Here is a 15,357-nt window from a genome sequence, read left to right as displayed (position 1 = left end):
CTGATACTATGCGATATTTACTTGTATATTAGTCTTTTGCAGCAAACTGGGACTCAATATAAAAATATCCTCAGACTTATTTTCTTCAACGTGCACAGGATGCACTACAGTAAGGACAAACTCCTCCATTCCTGTAAAAACCCAAGGAGCAACTATTAAAATCCCAAATAAAATCAGCTTTTATCCCTCACAAGATGAAACAGATCAGTGTATTTTGAATTGCTATGATATAATCCAAAATGAAAGAATAAACAAGTTTAATCATTATTAAAGCATAATTCATACAGTTTGAGTGTAAAGAGATAGCTGATGTGTTAAATAGTGTATAGAGAAATTAAATGGCATATTGCCTAAGTAAATTCCACAATGGACAGTTAAGACAGCTACAGCACAGGACAGTATTATCCTTACCTTCTTTAACGGACATATGTATAGAGTCAGTGCTTGTCATTATCCATGGGTAATCATCAGTAGTGGACTCCTGCAGCCAAGAACTGAAAGCAGATTTAACATCATCTTCATGTATATCTTCATGCTAAATAGGAAAAAAAAACAAAACAAAGGTGTTGGTACATAAAATTGCTTTATTCCTATGCATAAAGCATTTGTTTCTCTTACGGTAGCAGAGTGACAGAAGAATATACAAGAGTTTTATTTATTTAGAAAACACCATTTTGTCAACAAACACAATTTCTATCAATTGTTCTGTGGAAAGCATCTGTTTAGCTCTTGCTACAGCAACTGTTGAATCTTTCACAACCTCTAAAGATTTTGTCTTTGGACACTGATGTGAGGGCAAAGAAAAGCTTTTCTTCGTTTTGCTTATCTGTATTGCCAGACTCAAAAGCACTACTCAGCTCTTGGGTTTGAGAGAGCATCCAAGATAGACACCAATGCGACTTATTTCCGGTGCACACTACACCCTCTCTTCCCTGGATACCCTGATTCCCATTCAAAGAACCCTGGGCTCATCCAGCTCAGGGGCACCATCAACAAACTTCAACAGGCCAGCAAAGAGAACAAACAACTTACCGCGGATCACCTAGATAAATGGAATAGGAAAAGAAATTGAGTCTAGATCGCATATGTCTTGCCTGAGTTCCTAATCAGAGAACCATAATTCCTGTCTAAAAAAGGGAGAATCAGCTGAGATCACAGAAGCAGTGTTCAGAAAGGAAAATGAAAGTTACCATCATATTTCTTTCTGCATGTCTATTTTTTTCCAAGAACTAAAAAAAACCCAACTTCAACTGAATTACCAAGGAAAGGGAGAAATCTGTATTTAAAACATGTAACACATAACTACTTTTTTATGATTTTAGCAGATTACTGCCAGAATACTTCTTTTAACTATAATATAGAAAAAAACAATACAGTTCAACCATTCTTCTGTAGGTAGAAACCAAATCAGAATACTGAGAATATGGAATAAACTTGCATAAGCCCTACTATGATGGGAAGTGCTGTATTTAAAGTTTTGGGGCAGCTAACATGGGAAATAATCAGTCCAGTGTCACATAGAAACAATCGTATGGTAATATTATAAAGAAATACAGGAGTCCAGAGCTACATCTGACAGACCTGGTACCAAGTATGTTCTTCCTGTCACAGATGCCCACTCAGAAGACTGAATATGTCTTACAGGAAAACAGAGGGATTCAATGATATAGCCAGAAAATTAGATCTTTAGCATGAGTAGGGGCAGGGGGAAAATCAGCATTAAAAGGAAGTAAATAACTAGCACATTAAAAATTATAATAATTTGACTGCAATTATCTTAGGAAATCCACTGGGCATTGCCGTATTTAAGAGTATAAGCATGTTGTCTCTCAGAAGACTTAAAATAGATTATTCCCTCTTTATGATTAATTTTTGGTTTTGTTTTTATAGGCTTAAATATATATTCTTAAAATATACTATGTCGGAATCAGTACTCATATACTGCAGATGAGGGTCTGATGCAAAATTATCATCAACTCTTGTTGCTATTTTGACAACAGTTGTTTATGCTTGAGACCTAATTAAACAGAAAATGCATATTTTCCATACCAATTGTGTTTTTCTTTCATGATGTCAACATCCTTTTTAATAAGAAAGACATCAGAAATTTTCACAATTTGAGAATAGCAGAAGACTCTCTGAGTTAAAAGGTACAACACAGCATTCCTCTAACAGTTTCAGGAAACTAGGAGTCAAAATTCAGAAGTTTTATTTCCTCCACCCTCTGTGACATCTGCCAGTTCCTTTAAATAGGAGATTGTTACAGATAAAGTGTCAAATTATTTGAAAACAAATGCAAAACAATAGTCAACAGCTTGATGTTTACCGAGTATCATTGATCAAAATCCAAAACAGTATCACTAGATGAGGCTTGTTTAAGCAGATCAGAGCATCTTCTTAATTTAAATTATTTATATAGTAAAAAGAAAAACAAGGAATTATTAAAAAAAGAAATTCCTTTGAAATGATGTCATACATCAGACTATGAACTTAGCAGTGTTAGGTTAATGGTTGAACTAGATGATCTTAAAAGTTTTTCTCAACCAAAATGATTCCATGATTCTATAACAGACAACTTCCAGACTATCATCTAACAAATGAAAACAAGTAACACCCACTGCCCGCCCCTCCACCTTGACTAGAGCAACATCATCAGTTTTCCAAGATACAAAAAATGACCAAGAATATCAACTCACTAAGTTCTGTTTGGGTTGCAGTCTAAGAGACACAGGAATTTTAGGAACAGATTCAAGTGACTGAATTCTGACTGTTGAATGCCTTTCAATATGTAGTTTTTTCCTCAGGGAATCTGGAATCTGAGAAATTTAAAATAAAAGCAAAGAAAAAGGAAATATCAGAAAGTAAAACAGTTACAACATTGCATATACAGTACAACATCCATTTCTTCATCACTAATAGAGCCTTTATATTTGATCATCAATCTGTTTATAAGTTGTAATCTACAAGAGAATTAAGAAGGAAACCATAAAATCTGTGGTGGTATTCAAATCTTGTTCTCTCATGCACACATTTACTCAATTTGTGAAAGTGCTCACTATAGCTGACCGTCTACTAGCTTCTTTAAATAAAAACCAAAAGACTGAAAAAGAAGAATTAGGAAGAGTTGTTATAATGTTGTAAGAATGCTTTTAGTATTGGAGAAAAACAACAACTCTACTTTCATTTACTGATTAAAATTAATTTTACATAAGCAGGTAAACAGGCCATTATACAGATCAGAACTAAGAATGTCTGCAACACAGACAGAGAAAACCCACTTTCCCTAAAATATACGAGTCAGTTTGTCCTTTTAAAAAAAGGAAACTACTTTTCAAATATTCTGTGTTATTTTGAAAGTATATCCAAGTTTGAAACATCTCACAAATGTTTATTAAGTCTGAAAGACTTATGCTTGCTGGCATTCAGAAAATTGTCATGGCTCTCGAAAGATATAGTGCTAAAGACCACTGCAGGCTCTTGGTCTCATTCCCAACAAAAAAAAAAAAGAAAGTGAATGGTGAGAAATATATTACATCAAAATAGTCAAATGGTGATTTGGAGTGCATTTTATCTATTTTTGTTGATTCCACATGTGCTTCCAGGAAAGAAGGAACAGAACAAGCTGAAATGTCAGTGTCTGCACACTGGGACTTGTGTCACCTTACCAAATAGTATATAAAAACTAAAATAATTTAAATGACATAAAAGCTAGTTATTAAAGAGTATACAAAAAACACTTGCAAACATCATGCAGCACTAAGATATGTGATCCCATCACTTTACAGTTTGATGACATCTAGAGTCCAAAGCATGTTTTAAAGTGATAACTGATGAAAAGAATCTCATTAAGCAGTACTGAATGTACGTAAGTAGATACTTTCACGTTCTCACGAATACAGTAGCTACCAATGGATTTTGAAGAAAACATGCATTCCCTCCAGAAACACTGAGGAATTTCCCCCATTTGGTGCAAAAATGCTAAGGGTGCAGAAGCCCAGAGGACACCGTACATCTTGGAGGACAATAAGTAACACAGTTCAGAATGAGATACTTTAGCAAAGCACAGCTCTAGTAAATACTATTTGATTCTAATGTGTGCTACTTGAGAACTTCACACAAAGTCCAGACCCCAAATAGCCAGTTCCACAATTACCCAATAGAAAATATTATCCGATAAAAAGCCCAAAAGATAGTGTGCTCAAACTGACCCAAACTCTTCCAACATGCAGGGCTTCCCCAGTGTGGCCATGCTCTATGACACTCTTTAGGTCTTCAAATGCGTTCCAAACAATCTGAACAACAGATCCCTCACTGGATGCTTGACTGCTATGAGAATTAGAATGATTTTTGTCTTGCGTACTAGTCAACTGCTTTTGATTTTCAAGTGGCAGATTTTGCTTTGCTTCTTGATGACGCTGTCTTGGGGAAAGCAGCTCATTAATTTTCCCGTAAGTTACTACAGGGTTTGGATCCAAATCAATAAATTCTAAATTCCAAGGAAAAATGTGAATTGCGTTGCATTTCAGAAATGCATGAGTGGTGGATGCTTTCTGCACGCTGGGAGGCTGAGACTGACATACTCTAAAAATTGAATCCATGCGAATTAAGTTCAGCCGCTTGTCTTTGAAGGTGCTTATCTCATCTTTATCACACAGAGTCTTTTGTTTCTGGTCAGATGTATGAGAGAAAACGCTCCCTATGAAATTCCATATACTTGGCAGAACATTTGAGCCAAATGTCACGTTTGCATCAGCCTTACTCTGTTCAAGGACTCCTGGCTTTAAGTAAGGTTGTTTGGCAAAAGGATCCTTTACTGTTTCTTCTTGCTCCATGCTATTTTTCAGAAAACTTTTGAGCAAGATGTCACGTTCTGTGGAAGGTGTGCTGGTAATGTTTTCCTCAGGTTCGCGTGTTTTGGGACATATCAGAAGCTCCGTGCATGGTTCTAATCTCCCATAGGGGGCTGCTGGCATAAGTGTACCTGAGTATGAACAAAGTAGGTCAATGAACGCATCCGCTCTTGCGAAACAGCTTACTCAAGGTGACACAAGAGGCTGCACTGTTGCTTACCGATTTTGACGTAAATGTGAGTGTGCTGTTCAACCCATACAGGAAAGATGGCTTTTGGAAATATTATTCGAATCTGGTCAAGGAGGTGTTTTTCAAGAGAGGAAGCATGCAGTTCCTGGGAAAATGTGATATCATTATAAATTAAACACTGCATACATTTTTAACATTTGTTTGAAGATAAAAACTCTACATCTCTTTCTAATACACCATTTGAAACATAAGATACAATCAAACCCCACCACATTTAGTATTTCCTTAGGAGCTGAAAAAAACGAGGCATTGTGCAAAAAACTGCTTGTGTCAAAATCTCTTATCTGCAAGAAAAGGACAGGAACATTGGAAAAGGTTGTCTTACCAGAATTTCCCAATCATCTGCTGAGAGTGGTTCCACTTCTACTTGCTGACAGGAGGAGACATGGGAACAGGGTTCAAGAAATACCTGGCAAAAAGTAACACCACTTCAAAATAGTTAACTTTTTATTTTTAAACACATAAAAGTTCCATCTTTAATTCAACTAGAAAACTGACATTCGTGTAGAGTAATACTTTCTTTTTTTTTTTTTTTTTACTTATTCTTGTTTGTTTAAATTTCTTCCTATTAATATAAAAAAACCCTTGGATGCTGAGATTTTAATAGTTCCATGTCAGAAAGCTCTCCCTGAATCTTGATAATCTCTTCTACTTCTGTCTAATTAAAGAACTGTTTACAAGAAGTTTAACACAGTCTTCAAGAGTAAGAGGCCAATTTAAATACATGTTCAAAGAGAGAGGACCCACAGGCACACATGGTGAAGGGGGGGAAAAAAGGATGAAAATTTAAACCCCAAAAAGCCGAACAAGATGAAATATGCAGTAAGTCAATAATTACTTTAAAATAACATGAACGCCAGAGAAAATATTCTCATCAGATAATTCCCAAATCATTTAATTGTCTAAAGTTCAACAAGGGCAAGTGTAGGGTCCTGCACCTGGGGAGGACTAACCCCAGGCACCAGTACAGGTTAGGGGTTGACCTGCTGGAAAGCAGCTCTGCAGAGAAGGACCTTGGAGTTCTGGTTGACAACAGGTTGACCATGAGTCAACAATGTGCCCTCACAGCCAAGAAGGCCAATGGTATTCTGGGGTGCATTAGGGAAAGTGTGATCAGCAGGTCAAAGGAGTTTATCCTCACTCTCTACTCTGCCCTAGTGAGGCTACATCTGGAGTACTGCATCCAGCTCTGGGCTCCCCAGTTTAAGAAGGACAAGGAATTACTGGAAGGAGTCCAGCAGAGAGCTACAAAGATGATTAGAGATCTGGAGCATTTGTCTTATGAGAGCTGGATCTGTTCAGCCTGGAGAAGAGAAGGCTGAGAGGGGATCTTACCAATGTTTATAAATATCTCAAGGGTGGGTATCAAGAGGATGGGATCAGACTCCTTTCAGTCTGCACCCAATGACAGGATGAGGGACAACTGGCACAGACAGAAGCATAGGAGGTTCCATCTGAATATGAGGAGAAACTTCTTTACGTTGAGGGAACAGGCTGCTCAGAGAGACTGTGGAGTCTCGTTCTCTGGAGACATTCAAAACCTGCCTGGACACATTCCTATGTGATCTGCTCTGGGTGAACCTGCTTTAGCAGGTGGGTTGGACTAGAGGATCTCCAGAGGTCCCTTCCAACACCAGCCATTCTGTGATTCTGTAAAAGTGCATTTTCCTAACATTAATGGCACTGCAGATAGATAGAGGCTCCAAACTGCAAAGACCTACCCACAAGCCTATCCTAACACTGTTTAGGAAATTGTTAATGATTTCATCTTTTCATGTTTGAGATGTTTCATAAGGGTTAACTTTTCTTATGAGCAGATATAAATGAAGTAACTGTTTAAACACACGAAACAAGAAGTTCATAGCTAACTTGTAAATTATTACTTTTTCAGGTCCCTTGCAATATATTCTTTATTTAAAGAAGAAAAAAAGATTCCATTTCAAACCTGCTCTCCGTCTTTAATGCCAAGCTTCTCTGCTAACTGTCTGTTAATCTCTGCAATATTTTCACCCTGGTGACCTCGATGTCTGATTTCCATCCAGCTCAAAAATATAGGCTGATGACCACGGGATACTTTCACAGCTTGGCCCTATGAGTTTCAAAGAAAGAAAATAAATTAACATCAAACAAGCTAAAAAATATTACTACTCATCAATCTAAACTCTATTTGATTAGAGATATCAAAGGAATTAAAAATAATTTCTGGATTTTACATGCCTTATTTTAATTAATATTCTCTAACAATAACTAGCAGCATTTACATGTAAAGAATGTTTCTATTAGCAATGACAGCAGATCGGCCAACTTCTTAATAACCAAGACCTTCCTTAGAATTCTTCTCCACATTACCTATTTGCACAACTCTCAACAAAGAAGTGTGTGTTGGTTTCAATTATTAAATAGCTTTTCGTTTCTATGGAGTATTTTTGAGAAAGGTAAATAATTCCTCTTCCCTTCTTTGGTATTCTAGCTTATCAAAAAAATATCATACAGAAACATATAACTACACATTTCTGTTTCCCAACTGCGGAAAAAACCTTTAAGCATATGCTTAAACCTTGCACGCACTGTAACATTTGCATGGACTCAAAGAGTGCTCCCATGAGCTGGGAAATATTTAAGTCAGTCACAAATCACAGAAACTCAGACAAAATGATTTTATCAATCTGTTTCAGAACCACTCAACTATTTTGATTCCAGATTGAAGAATGTTAACATGATCTGTCAGTTTCCATATGAAAAGACTCAACTGACATTTTCTGTATTTTTTAAAAAAATGCCTATTTTATAAAAACCAAGTGATTGAGACAAAATATACTGTGGATACACCACAGATTTACTTGTTAACACAGTGATATTTTCTGGTTTGGTCTCAACTGCATCCTAATAATTCCAAATATTATGACTTCTCATAAACTCTGAAAACATTTTCAGATAATATCTACAATGGTTCCATGATCCTTTTACTCAATGTAATACTTAACTTACAGCTCTTACCTGTATTCACACAGATAAAGCCTTTCCCTGAGTGTCTTAACCTTCACATGTTAAGTTTCATAGACCATTTAATCACCCACTTCTGCAATTAGATTTAGCTTTTGATTCAATTTAAGTTTATGATTTACTCAGTGCAATATGTTAACATAATTATTTATCCCACTTTAAACATTTTTATTGATGAGTTGGCATTTAATATGCTATTTCCATCAAGATTTTGGAGATCATATATCTTCCTTTTGCAGATCATGTTAAGTAAAAGCAGGAGCCCACCATAACCAATTAGGTACAGAATGACACTACCAGACTTCAAGGCAATTACACTCCTTTTTCCTCTTTCTTGCCAGCAAATTTGTAAAACATTCAGAAACTGCAGCAGAAACAAAGCTAGCACTTGGATTTCTTGCAACCTCTTGCAACTCCACAAACCTCTCTTCTACCACTCCAAAGGAAAAAGAACAAGTTTTCATAAGTCTAGATGATTTTGCTTTTGCAAAATCTCCTTTCTGGCCACAGGAAGGTAGCATGGCATCACAGATTGTGCATGCTGGGTGACACTGTTCTCATCACTTAAAAGAATGAATCCTGTCTAGAATTGCTAACCTAAAGATACGTAAATCCTCTCACGTTTAGGTCAGTCTGTTCATATAACAAAGATAAGACTGACTTGCACAACACCTAATCATGAACTACAGACACTACTGACCTTGCAACTTTAGACAGTTTGAAGCCTGCACAATTAGCTGAGTCTTGCTTTAACACGTATCTCAAGACTGTTGGATAAAGGGTCCTTTAGCTGAATGCTGCCCATTATACACCAAACGGATTATGCAACACATGAATGTGCAACCAATTGGCTCTTAAGGGCGTGAATGCAGTGATAAGATTTTGCATATAATGCCAGTTACTTTTCTTGCTGGCACACTGGCTTTATTCCAGCACCCGGACTTGCGCAACTCTGTAATAAACAATGTCTCATCACTGTGTGCTGAACGGGGCTCATTGGTATGCACACCGGGTGAAGAGCCCTGGTTTTGGGACAACAGCAGCCAGGCTGTGAAGGGCTCTGCCAGGACTGCAGCCAGCAGCCCCCTCCTCCTCCTCTTCACCCACTCGTTCTTGCCATTTTTCCTCCGAGCTATTCTGCCAGCACATGCTTAATCCTTGTGATCATCACACCAGTGATGCACGCAGGCTTTGCTCTTGTTGTCACACGTGAGACGTTATTTAAAAATCTAAGGTGCGCTTCCCACAACTGATCCATGCACTTAATACGACCTTGGCCGACAGGAGTCCCTTTCTGTAAGGGAATATATGGCGAAAGATTAACGTGCATGGAGAAGGGTGATTCTGCTTGGATTTACCACCTTACCTCCTACCTGGCCAATTAATTTACACATTATCCGGTTAATGCTGGTGCGTGATCGCGGAAGCTGGTATAAAATACATCGTACTGGGAGAGAGGCGGCTGCCAGCAGCGCAAGGCTGCGCTGGGAGGTTAGCTCCATCCTGCACCGCATTTCACTGATAAGAACGGGTGACCGCGCAGGGCAGCTCCCCAAATCCCCCCCGAACCGCGGGGCCGCGCACGGTCCCGCTCTGAGGCGGGGCGCGCGGGGCCCGTTGCCATGGCCACCGAGCAGCTGCGCTCGTGAGTGCGGGGCCCGGCCGCAGGACACGCTCGCGCGCGGGCACCGCAGCGCCGCCGGCGGGACGGCTGACGCGGGAGGGGAGGGAGCGAGGGAGGGGCGCTCCGTGTCACCATGGCAACGGGATGCGGGTGGGGGGGAGACGGCGCTCTCCCATAATCCTCTCTGAGCAAGGCGCCCCTCCGCCCAGGCCCCGAGTGGAGCCGGCCCGGTACCTGCTGCAGGCGGAGGTGAGAGGCCAGCACGGGAGGCAGGTGCAGGAAGCAGTCCCGGGTCCCGCTCAGGACGACCGTCACCGCGGCGGCTCCAGCTCCCCCTCCGCCGGGATTGCCGCTACCCCACATGCCGCCGGCCGGTACGGGCCCCGCAGCCTGGCGCCACTGCGCGCCCGCTCCGCTCCGCTCCCGCAGGGACCTTCCTGCTCGGAGGCGGGCGAGCGGGCCAGGCCTTCCCGAGATTCCCCCTTCTCCCCCTAGACAATGGTATGACCCACTGCCGTCCAATGCGGGCGCGGCATGTACTCATTCCTTGCCTCCGATTGGCTGCTCTATCGAGGGCTTCGACTCTTTCTGTCTGGCTTATCGACACCGTCGATTTCCGCTTCAGTGGGAGCCAATGAGAGTTCTGTCCGTTGCCTGATTGGCTGTTCTCTCGGCGAGCAGCTAGAGCGGCCTACGCGGTGGGCGATGGGAAGATGGCGGCTGGCAGCAGCAGCAGCAGCGGTAGCGGCGGCCCGGGCGATGCGTGCCGGCACCACGCGCAGCTGGGGGTCTGCGAGTCGCGCGCCAAGTACCGGGAGGGGCGGCGACCGCGCGCCGTGAAGGTGGGGCCGGCCGGCGCCTCCCGCGCGCCGTGGCACGCGCTGCCTCTGCGCGGGGGGGGATGGCTGCGCGAGGCTGTCACCGGGTCCCTGTGTCCCCCGGGCGGGCTGTGGAACCCGTCGCTGTTGGGTGCGGTGTCCCGGAGCTGCCCCGCCGAGATCCCGGCAGCCGCAGCCGCGGCGCCGCTCACTCTCCGTTCGGGATGTTTCCCGGTTCCCTCCTTGGGGCCGGGGCGCGGGCTTGGGCTTTACTGCGCGGAACTGTCCCGTCCTAATGATCTTTATTCCAAAAATCTGCCCGCCCGTGAGGAGGAATTGGTTGTTTGGGATCGCAAAATCACCGCGGAAACTTGGGTTTTATTTCTTAGAGGAGTTTCTTTTTTATTATTTGGGCATTTCATGTCCTTCACTAGCTAACCTACCCTGCGGGTTGTGTTGTGGTCCCTTTCAGGGCAGAGCGCTGTTGTGCCCGGGCCCGCAGCCGTGCGGTGCCCTGCCACAAGGGTTTGAAACCTTAAAATGTTAACCTGTTAATGCAAAAGAGCACATAGTAGATACTGGAAGAAAGAGTTTGGCTTGAGTCTGGTAAGCCTAGTAACTCCCACGTTGTGTTTTGTAAGAAACACGCATGGCGCAAGTAGCCTAGTTCTGTGCAAAAATATAAAAGCAAAGGTTAGTAGCGGTGCAAAGGATGCTGAGGAGCTGAATGTTGCTGTCAGGAGCTGCTGGGTACGTGGTGCTGCTGAACTGGGCAGGACCAGCATGCACAGGCCGCCTCTCTGGGTGCTCTGGTGTCCAGCAGCCCCTGGGAAAGCAGGGCAAGGACACGCATTGTGGGCCTTGCCTGCTGCGGAGCAGGAATGGCTTTTTACAGCAGCAGAAATGCTGGGTCTGTTTTTTGTGTGCGCCATTAGCGTACGGTGTGCTGTAAGGGCACCTTCTAGGGCTGACTTGAGAAAGAAAGTAGGTAGCAAGCTACTATCAGAACAATTTATGTAACCTGTTTGCAGAGAGTATCTTTTACAGTGGCAAGTTGACAGCTGTTTTTCCACTCTGTTCTGCATTTGCTGTTTTTTGAGAAGGATGTGTAGCACATGCAATCTGTATTTTTTTGTCTATTTTAACAAAATCAGAATGAACTGCCTTTGATTTTATGGTTTAGCTGCCTAGGATATGTTGTGAGCTGTCACAGAACTTTCTGTGTTGTGTGTCAGTCATTACACTAAGCAGAAAAGAGTAGTTTGGGTTTTTTAACCTGCTGGGGAAAGACCTTCTTTCTCTCAGCATCTTACTTCTATCTCTCTGTCTTAAAAACACATGCTGCTTGATCAACGTAGTGAGGAGGCAGCTTTGTACGTACGTGATCTGCCCCAAGAAATCACGGTATTTTGTTTTTCCTCCCTCTGTTTTAACTGTGTGGCCTCTCTGCCTGTGAACAAGGCAGGTTTTACAGTGTCTTTTTCTTTATTTTGACAGTGCCTCATATTAACTGGTTACTAGTCAGTATCGCAAGGAAATTTGTCACAGACTTACATGTTTTACTCAGCAAGTGGCAGTGCTCTGACCTGGCAGAGAAAAGTCAACTCTAATTTGTATTCTAGTTTGACTAGAAACTTGAGCTCAGTTCCCGCTCAGTGATGACGAAGTCCCAGATAACTGTGCACTTAGTGCTCCTGCAAGAGTCCAAAGTCAAAACAGAGCACTGAGGGATTCTCAGCACCTTGACAGAATTTGAGGAACAAATGAAAATGCAAAGAAAATTTCCTTACTTTTGCAGTAAAGCAAGAATGTAAACATTTTAAAACACTATTCTCACTGGTTCTTTTCTTTTTTCAGGTTTATACTATCAACTTGGAATCTCGTTATTTACTAATACAAGGAGTCCCTGCATTAGGAGTTATGAAGGAATTAGTTGAACAGTTTGCATTATATGGTGCCATTGAAGAGTATCATGCTCTAGATGAATATCCAGCAGAACAATTTACTGAGGTTTATCTTATAAAATTCCAAAAACTGCAATGTGCAAGGTATTCGACAGGGCAATATCTGCCTCTTGCTGTCTTAATCTTTTATTTACAATCTGTTAAAATACTAGAAAGTTGAAGTAAAATCCTCAGTTTTGCCAATACAATTTAATTCCCTTCAGGGTGGCCAAGAAAAAAATGGACGAACGAAGTTTCTTTGGTAGTTTGCTGCATGTGTGCTATGCTCCAGAATTTGAAACAGTCCAAGAAACCAGGGAGAAGTTGCAGGACAGAAGAAAGTATATAGCAAAAGCAACAAATCAGAGAGGTTTGTACTAAAATTTTCTATAGAATCTGAACATCTCACTTCAGGGGTGGGTGGGGTTTTACTTAAAGTGAAGTCTTTCCTTTTTGTTTTCTTTTCAAAATGTTATCAGAAATTTCAAGCACTGACAGGAATTCTAGGATCATCTTTTCACCCTTGTTCTAGCTTATTCAGGCTTGCCCAAAGGGACAATTTGTAAGGAAGGTGACTATACCAGAACCTTCAACAAAAAATTCCTCCAGCATATGTGTTGGCACCGGAGGAATGCTGAGAATGCACCGGCTTCACGAAGGCTGCTGTACTGCAGGGTTCTGGGCAGCACTGAAGGCTGAGCAAGCTGAGAAATGAGCAAATGGCCATGCACAGGCTGCTCCTTTTTGTGCTTTTATATTTTGGCATCATTATCTGTTGCATGAGGATACTTAAAGGGAGTAAAATAATTGATTTTTAACATGAAAACACCTTTTTTTTAAATTTTGCAAGACAGTCTATCCATGAAATCTTAACTGGAAGTAAAAATAATTGATTTGCAGTATTGGAAATCTTCTCTTTGTGTTCTCAGAACTGCTGAAGTTCTTGTGCTCAGGCATTCCTCTCAAACAAGCAGAGGGACTAGGCTGGAAAACTTTAGTTTGAAAGGTGTCACTTAGGAAAAAAGAATCACAGAAAGGTGGCTGTCTGGGAATGAAATATCACTGCTATTGTTTCTGTAATTGTATTACATGTTTTTTCTTATTTTTATGACATAAAATAGTAAAGCTACTTTTTTCTTCATTTAAAGATTGCTTTGTGTTAAAGAAAGCAGAGGGGCCTAAGAAGACAATCTCAAAGAACTCTGAGGGTGGATGTCCGTGGAGTACGTCAGGATCACATGCAACCAGTAACTGGGGTCCGTCCTGCTTTACAACTTCTCACGGGGTGTCCCACAACACAGGGCACCCATCTGGGAATCGGCATCAGAGCCTGTTCACGCTTCCCCAGGATGATAATGGTTGTGCAGAAACTTCTGGGTACTTTGGTCAAAACACATCCCTAACTGGAAGTGTACATCCAGGGGGATGTACTCCACCTACTCCTTTAATGCAGCAAAGAACAGTTCCGATTGATAATGGAGTCGAGAGGTTTATGCCTCGTACAACTCACCTGCAAGAACGTAAGAGGAAGAGGGAAGAAGGTAACAAATTTTCCCTCATTGGAACAAGCGCGGACAATACTGAGGTCATTATTGGTCCACAGCTACCAGAAATACCTAAAGTGGACATGGATGACGACTCGTTGAATACTTCAGCTACATTAATTCGAAGTAAACTGAAAGAGGTATGGATTCTGAAAATTCTGATGTTTTCATTTCAAACATACATATTATGTGCTTTTTATCCATAGAAGACCCTAAGATAATTCAACATTTATTCAGTATTATCAGTTTATTTGCCACTTAAAGCTAGCTTTCTTACTGCTTAACTCTTTCATAATGCAGAATATTGCAGGCTGTTCTACTCCATGCCTCTTATCCACCCTTCAGAAAGTATAAATGTCAGTGCGTGGTCCTAGCTGATTTTTAGTAAGCTGCACTTTTTTTCTGTGTGGGGAGACATGATAACTTTGGCAGTAATAACAAAGTCAGGGTTCAATTTAATTTTGCTCCAACACTTCTTGTGGCATTAAGAGATGTACAGAACCACAAATTCTATCCTGAGAAGCATGTCCTTTTATGGAGGATATTCATCAATCAGCAGGTCAAACACTCCTGAGATAACTTTCCATTTAAATTAAGATATGAAAACGCTCCCTTGACTATAACTAACTGGTCTGTTTTGAAAGAACTGTTCTCCAGTCAAATTTAGAAATAAGCACCCCTTAGATTAAATACATGTGTGTGCCAAAGCACACATTTTTGCTTTCCCTTCCTGAAGTACCTGAGTTTAAAAAGCATACAAAACCTTACTTTAAAATGCCTCTGGTAGGGAGAGGTGTGATATGCAACACTCTGTCGCTGAGTATCTGAAATCAGTTTGTGGGGTTAAAATACAAAAATGGTACTCCTAACACTTGTAAGTTTCAGCTCTTGTGTTCAATGCTGCCATTGGCGTTATTTTTTCCCTTTTTCTGCAGGAAAATACAATAAAAGTGGGATTATAGTAATATATTCCTCCCACTACTCAGGTGTTGGAGACATGGCCTTACTCTAAAACTAGCATAAAAAAGGAGTGCTTACAGTTTATTAAGAGATTTTTTTTCCTGTTTTAGGTAGCAGATTCTGTTTCAAGAACATCTGTGGAAAAGCCAGAGAGTAGCTCAGCCAAACCCCTTGTAAAGCAGAGAAGAAGAATATAGATACTGCTGGCAGCGTCTTCCAATACTCCTTTTGTGAAGGATATAGTTCAAAATGCATTTTTTAATGTAAAAAAATAATTTGATACTGTAATTTCTAAGCAATTCCCTGTTAAAAATTGAATCAATTTGTTTTTTGGAATGACCAAATATATTATTCTCACAATCGTA

At 41.0% G+C, this 15,357-nt stretch overlaps 2 protein-coding genes across 4 annotated transcripts in view; one reads left to right on the top strand and one right to left on the bottom strand.

Moving 5' to 3' along the window:
* The window catches only part of PEX1 (peroxisomal biogenesis factor 1), a 26,390-nt gene extending 16,160 nt beyond the window's left edge, over positions 1-10,230 (bottom strand). For both annotated transcript variants that reach the window (XM_065832202.2, XM_065832203.2), the window contains exons 1-8: positions 9,962-10,230; positions 7,046-7,189; positions 5,426-5,509; positions 5,071-5,185; positions 4,209-4,981; positions 2,697-2,816; positions 412-535; positions 22-131 (exon numbers count right to left, since the gene is read on the bottom strand). In XM_065832202.2, the coding sequence (XP_065688274.1) occupies positions 22-131; positions 412-535; positions 2,697-2,816; positions 4,209-4,981; positions 5,071-5,185; positions 5,426-5,509; positions 7,046-7,189; positions 9,962-10,090 (1,599 nt within the window). In that variant the 5' untranslated portion in view covers positions 10,091-10,230. The remainder of the gene's footprint in view (positions 1-21; positions 132-411; positions 536-2,696; positions 2,817-4,208; positions 4,982-5,070; positions 5,186-5,425; positions 5,510-7,045; positions 7,190-9,961) is intronic.
* On the top strand, positions 9,946-15,357 carry RBM48 (RNA binding motif protein 48). 2 transcript variants are annotated; one of them, XM_071805127.1, is made up of 5 exons: positions 9,946-10,228; positions 12,403-12,593; positions 12,713-12,858; positions 13,637-14,172; positions 15,103-15,357. In XM_071805127.1, exons 1-5 carry the CDS (start codon positions 10,226-10,228, stop codon positions 15,187-15,189), a joined length of 963 nt encoding a protein of 320 aa, XP_071661228.1. In that variant the 5' UTR covers positions 9,946-10,225; the 3' UTR covers positions 15,190-15,357. The 2 variants fall into 2 exon arrangements, with proteins under 2 accessions (XP_071661228.1, XP_065688276.1); XM_065832204.2 differs by lacking the exon at positions 9,946-10,228 and adding an exon at positions 10,399-10,569.

This window comes from Patagioenas fasciata, chromosome 2 (assembly GCF_037038585.1).
Source record: "Patagioenas fasciata isolate bPatFas1 chromosome 2, bPatFas1.hap1, whole genome shotgun sequence".
In the NCBI taxonomy this organism is placed as follows: Eukaryota; Metazoa; Chordata; class Aves; order Columbiformes; family Columbidae; genus Patagioenas; species Patagioenas fasciata.
The sequence above is the reverse complement of the archived record's forward strand: the minus strand, read 5'-3'. Positions and strand labels throughout refer to the sequence as shown.

Bases quoted from the DNA above. Each gene is read 5' to 3' on its own strand.
- RBM48 (XM_065832204.2), top strand. From the start codon at position 10,441: ATGGCGGCTGGCAGCAGCAGCAGCAGCGGTAGCGGCGGCCCGGGCGAT. The intron at 12,594-12,712 runs GTATTCGACAGG...AATTCCCTTCAG, and splicing joins CAAAAACTGCAATGTGCAAG to GGTGGCCAAGAAAAAAATGG. The intron at 14,173-15,102 runs GTATGGATTCTG...TTCCTGTTTTAG, and splicing joins TTCGAAGTAAACTGAAAGAG to GTAGCAGATTCTGTTTCAAG.